The sequence below is a fragment of the Carlito syrichta genome, unplaced genomic scaffold (genome assembly GCF_000164805.1).
Source record: "Carlito syrichta isolate Samal-C Ts95f unplaced genomic scaffold, Tarsius_syrichta-2.0.1 Scaffold307161, whole genome shotgun sequence".
NCBI lineage: Eukaryota > Metazoa > Chordata > Mammalia > Primates > Tarsiidae > Carlito > Carlito syrichta.
Genome location: NW_007251257.1, coordinates 152,341 through 157,821, shown reverse-complemented (window position 1 = coordinate 157,821; position 5,481 = coordinate 152,341). Strand labels below are relative to the sequence as shown.

The 5,481-nt window shown below is 33.0% G+C and overlaps 1 protein-coding gene across 1 annotated transcript; it reads left to right on the top strand.

Moving 5' to 3' along the window:
* Positions 1 to 1,759: 1,759 nt before the first annotated feature.
* Positions 1,760 to 2,716, top strand: LOC103266366 (olfactory receptor 6C6-like). Its single transcript, XM_008063969.1, has one exon. The coding sequence runs from the start codon at positions 1,760 to 1,762 to the stop codon at positions 2,714 to 2,716; it is 957 nt and encodes a 318-aa protein (XP_008062160.1).
* Positions 2,717 to 5,481: the final 2,765 nt, after the last annotated feature.

Below are 5,481 nucleotides of genomic sequence, written 5' to 3'. Positions count from 1 at the left end.
CAAATCCAGTATACTGTGTGTAAGGTAAGATAATTTTCTCTTTTTCTGCAGCAGAAGTTAAGACAAAACTTTGTAAGTTCTAGTAATGGAATTAAGTTCATCTTTAAGTTATCTTGTTTGATGCATTCCTTTTGATAAAGAAGTAAAGATTTATACTATATAGGTATATGTAAAATGTAATCATATGCATTTTTATAAACAAATGAGCCTCTAATTTATTTTAAAAAATCTATACAGCTTGTAGTTGCATTGGATGAATCATGAGGAAAAAGTTAGTCAGCAGCTATTATGATTGGTAGAACAGTGATGAAATAAAAAAGTGTCTTTGCTAGTTATATTTAGTCTACCAAATCATAAAAATTCCAGAGATAATGCATGAAAAGGGTAAATTTGTATTTATTACAGTTAATAATATACACATGTTATTTATAGTGATATATGTATTGATATAGTGTGTCTATATTTTATTGCAATATTTGAAGAGTAGTGAAAAACCCACAAAATAACAAAAATTGATACATTTTTATGTTGCAAGCATTACTATACATGCGTTAACACAGTATTCATTACATAAATACAAATTAAGACTAGAAAAAAATCAGAAATATTTAAGACAAAGATTCTAGGGATTCAATCACTTTTTAAAAAATACATATAAATAAAGGAATATCAAGTTATCTAGAAAAGCAAAGAAATATGTTTGAAAAATTGTATTAAAAAATAAAAAATCACTAGGTGGCATTTGATTTTTTTCCTTGTATATTATAAAAGGAAAACAAGAAAATAAAAGAAAATCCTTCTGAATAATGCCTGGCAATTCTGAAAATTGATTAACACACAGAAGCCTTTTTTTAGTGTAAAGAAAATAATGAATAAAAAACTTATGTAACTATGGAAAATAGCTGCAATATTAAGCAGTAACAAAAACTGTAAAGAGTATTTAAAGTCATTTTGCATTTCATAATAAGGTATGACTTTTCACAGCATTTGCACAAGAAAGAAATATGAGACTTTATCCATATTTATATATTTTCTCTTTATTTCATAAATATTCTATAGCATTTATGAATTAAAGAGAAAAGGAAGACAGAAAGCAGGAAGACCAATTCCAGTTTTCTGCTTGTTTTCCTTCTGTCATACAGGATTGAGGCATTGTTAATGACTTACTGGAAAGTTACTTAAGTGTTGAATCTAAAGGCAATTGATAAAGTATATAATTAGGCAAGCAGATGGCATTAGAAAAACTGAAGGAAAAGTAATCAAAAGTAAGTAAAGGAAATATGAAATGTAACTTGATGATGGATAGACATTTTGGATAAATGAATATAAAATGAAAGTTGATGATGAATTAATATATAGCTTAAGCTGTGAATTGCTTGAGATATTAGATGAATTAAGATATTTGAAAATGTTAAATATTTAAACAGCTTATTGGGATAAAGTGCTTGAAAGATGGATCATAGATTAACCCTAACCCAATAATGAAACAACATTTTGAATGAGTGATAAACCTTCCGTGAAGTGACAAGTAGGACGTTTTCAATGCTTGTCAAGGGCAGAATCTCAGCATTCTTCTAAACACGACTGATGAATTGGAGGATATGAACTCTAAACTGATTTGCCCAAACACTTGCCCAAACACTTGCACATAGGTAGGTTTCTGAATATGAAACTTTCTGTGGCTGAGAATTAAGAAATGTACTTTCTTGCTAGTGATGTTAGTACTTGTTTTCTGCAGATTTGATAGGACAAAAGAAAAATGAAGAACCAATCAATGGCGATAGAGTTCATTCTGCTTGGACTGACAGATGACCCTCTACCACAGATTGTGATTTTCCTGTTTCTATTTTTTAATTATGTTTTGAGCCTAATGGGGAATTTAGTCATCATTCTCCTCACGCTGCTTGTTCCCCATCTCAAGACTCCAATGTATTTCTTCCTACGAAATTTCTCCTTCTTAGAAATTTCATTCACAACCGTCTGTATTCCACGATTCTTGGTAAGCATTCTAACCGGAGACAAAACCATTTCCTACGATGGTTGTGCAACTCAGTTATTCTTTTTTCTTTTATTAGGAGTTACTGAGTTTTACCTTCTGGCGGCCATGTCCTATGACCGCTATGCTGCTATCTGCAAACCGCTACATTACCCCATCATTATGAGCAGCAAAGTATGCTATCAACTTGTACTCAGCTCTTGGGTGACTGGATTTCTCATCATTTTTCCCCCTTTGGTTTTGGGACTCCAGCTGGATTTTTGTGCTTCCAAAAATATTGATCACTTCTTATGTGACTCTTCTGCTATTCTGCAGATCTCTTGCACAGATACACATTTCATAGAATTAATGGCTTTTGTCTTAGCTGTGGTGACACTTGTCATCACATTGTTGTTAGTGGTCCTCTCCTACACGTACATCATTAAAACCATTCTAAGATTCCCTTCTGCTCAACAACGAGCAAAGGCCTTTTCCACCTGTTCCTCACACATGGTTGTTGTCTCTATTACTTATGGGAGTTGTATCTTTATATATATGAAACCATCAGCAACGAAAAGGGTAACTTTAACCAAAGGAGTAGCTGTGCTCAACACCTCTGTTGCCCCTTTACTCAACCCCTTCATTTATACACTAAGGAACCAGCAGGTGAAAGAAGCTCTCAGAGATGTGCTTCAAAGATTTTATTTTCAAAACAATGAGGCGACATTTGGATGCAAATAGCATGCCACGGGAACATGGATGGGAAAATTAGTCTTCAATTACATATCTTAGTTGAGATCTCTGTCATTTCACTTCTTAAGTATTTATATCATTTTAGGTTTACTAAGTCTGTCTGTTCTCTACAGCCCCCCGTGTTCTTTCTGAGAGCTTCCTACTTTCCCATAGTAAATTGCTTTCTTCAACCCAGAATATTAAACTTCATACTTGCCTATAAATATTTCCTCTCAAAAATGATAATTTTATCTTCTGAATGCTTTATACAAGTGAACTTGGCTAGATATATTTAGATAATTATTTCAATATGTGCTAATTGCTAAGCGTTGCATCTGCTCGTAAGTATTTTGCATTGCTAAAACTGTCAGAGACACAGAACCTGATAATTATTATATGAGGTAATTGACTGTGTTGGAAAATAGGTAGAACATCTGATTAATTTTAAAGATCTAAGTAGCCTTCAAAGAGAAATCATCACTTATAATGAATCTTGCAAGATGAATAAAAAATTAATGGTTCAAGAGTGCTGTGATCATAAGTATAAAATATGCAAATAAATTAGAGTGTACTGAATGAGTTTTACTTGGAGAGTTTCGATGATTAAGAAAATACTATTTTAAAACTGTATCTGTTGTTGTTTGTGGTAGAAACAATTTAACTCAAACTTTGGTTCTAATTGTGTATATTGCTTTATATAATGTCTGAAATCTACAAGTGATAGCAACCCATGAAATACATTCAAGGTATAATTTACTTATATCCATGTTGGGGAATTTTCTACATATTTAAAGCAATTTATATATTAAAAGTTTCCTAATCAATTCTGCTTGTGTCAATTTTCACCTATTTATTTAAGTATATCTTACATACAATGGCATATGATAATTTTAAATCAGTGCATTTGGATAAATATTCATACTGTGTAACAATAAAAGTAAACAACATTTACATCATGCTAAATCATTCCCTTTACCTCTTTCCAGTCATTTTCCTGCTCCCACTCCCACCCGCATCTGCCACTGGATTGAGGTATCCACTGATATTCTTTCAGTCATGATAGATCAGTTTTGCCTTTTCTGGAATTTTGTATAAAAGAAACCACACTGTGTGAATGTTATGCCTGGCTGCTTCTGCTTGACATGTAATTTCTGAGTTTCACCACTGCTATTGCAAGCATCCATAGTTCATTCTTTTTTACTGATGCAATTTAGCAGAATATCCTGTGTCCTTTTTTTCATAGCCAGCTTTCATTCCCTTATTCCAATACTTTGGTATTTTTATTCTCTAAGGGATATCTTCACACAATTGAATAATTTATTTTGATCAGATGAAAAGTGATTACAGTCCATATCCTGAAATGCCATTCCCTGCAGACCTCTACACTTGCATAATATCCTTTAGAATTAAGCTGTTTGACAAAGGGGAATTAGCGGGAAGGAGTTCTCCTATGTCTCAGTGACTCTTCTATTCTCATTTTCTGAGGCAGTGGAGTTCCAGAAATGTCCTTGGAGGAAAAGAAGGATTCATGTGGGGGAACTCCATTTTCTATCTTGTTTATCATTTGTGGTTTATTTCAGCCCAAAATGAACACCTTCTTAAGCAGCATGCTTCGATATTCAACTTTCTTTTGAAGAATTGGAGGAGTAAAAGTTTGATAACCAGGGAGAAGTTTGAGAAAACCAATACTAAAGATTTCAGGTCAAAGTCCTGAAAAGAATGGTTCAGGAAAGCTTAGTGGGAAATGGCAAATATTTTCAGTAATTTCTGGAAAAGAGCATGCCAATAGTCTTAGCAGTAAAGTAGGTAGTTCTCAAACACTTAGTGAGAAATTACTATAGATTTCACCTGTGCTCTCTAGACTGACCACAGATAGCCTCTGCTTCTCTTTCAACTTCTAAATTTTGCCCAAAGTCCTCTCTTATTGACAAACCATACTGGGAAATGAACTTTCAGTTTCTCCTCTGTACTTGGAGAACAATTCAGAAAGTTATATGTGACGTTGGGTTGACAAAAATTCAATGCAGATTCTTTTAACCAGAGTCATGGTCTTAGACATTGCAAATCATTGCTTTGTAACTAGCTCTACTAAAGGGTGATATCAATTTTAGGGACAAGTTAGGAGAGAAGAGATGCATTTGGCATCTTCTTATTTAATTTACCCTTATTATTATATAAGACTATTTCAAGTTTCTGACCATTATGGATGCTTCAATTCATGAAATTCATTCATGTTACTTCAGACTCCTTGGTATCCTGTTAGAGAGTATGGTTCTACGAGGCACAGAGAATAGCTTTCAGATGGAGGGAGAACTAAGAAAGAGAGCAATAAACATATGAAAATATATTGCCATTAAAGTAATTTAATTTTCCCGTAAATCTAAAACAGGTTTGCAGTTAAGACTTATATATTTATATTAAAGAGAGAGGAAGTCCTCTGCTACAAGCCCCTCCAGGATAAATTCTTTTTTACTCAGAAATCTCAGATGCTAGAGAGAGAACTAGTTTGTTCATTCATACATTTCCTCAACAGGTAGAACTCTAAGAACCTGCAATACTTATGGAAGTGGACATAGCAGACATATTACTGGAAACTAAATGTTTATAGTTTCATTGATAGTAGAGTGTGATGTACATATGGTAAAAGTGTCATAGGAGAAGTATATTTGTATCTTAAAACAAGTGGACAGAGAATCTTAAGAGTTTAGAGCATAAGGGACATTTTCCTTTATTAACTGTCCAAATTATTAACCATAAGGAATTTAAGTTTCAAC

Bases quoted from the DNA above. Each gene is read 5' to 3' on its own strand.
- LOC103266366 (XM_008063969.1), top strand. From the start codon at position 1,760: ATGAAGAACCAATCAATGGCGATAGAGTTCATTCTGCTTGGACTGACA.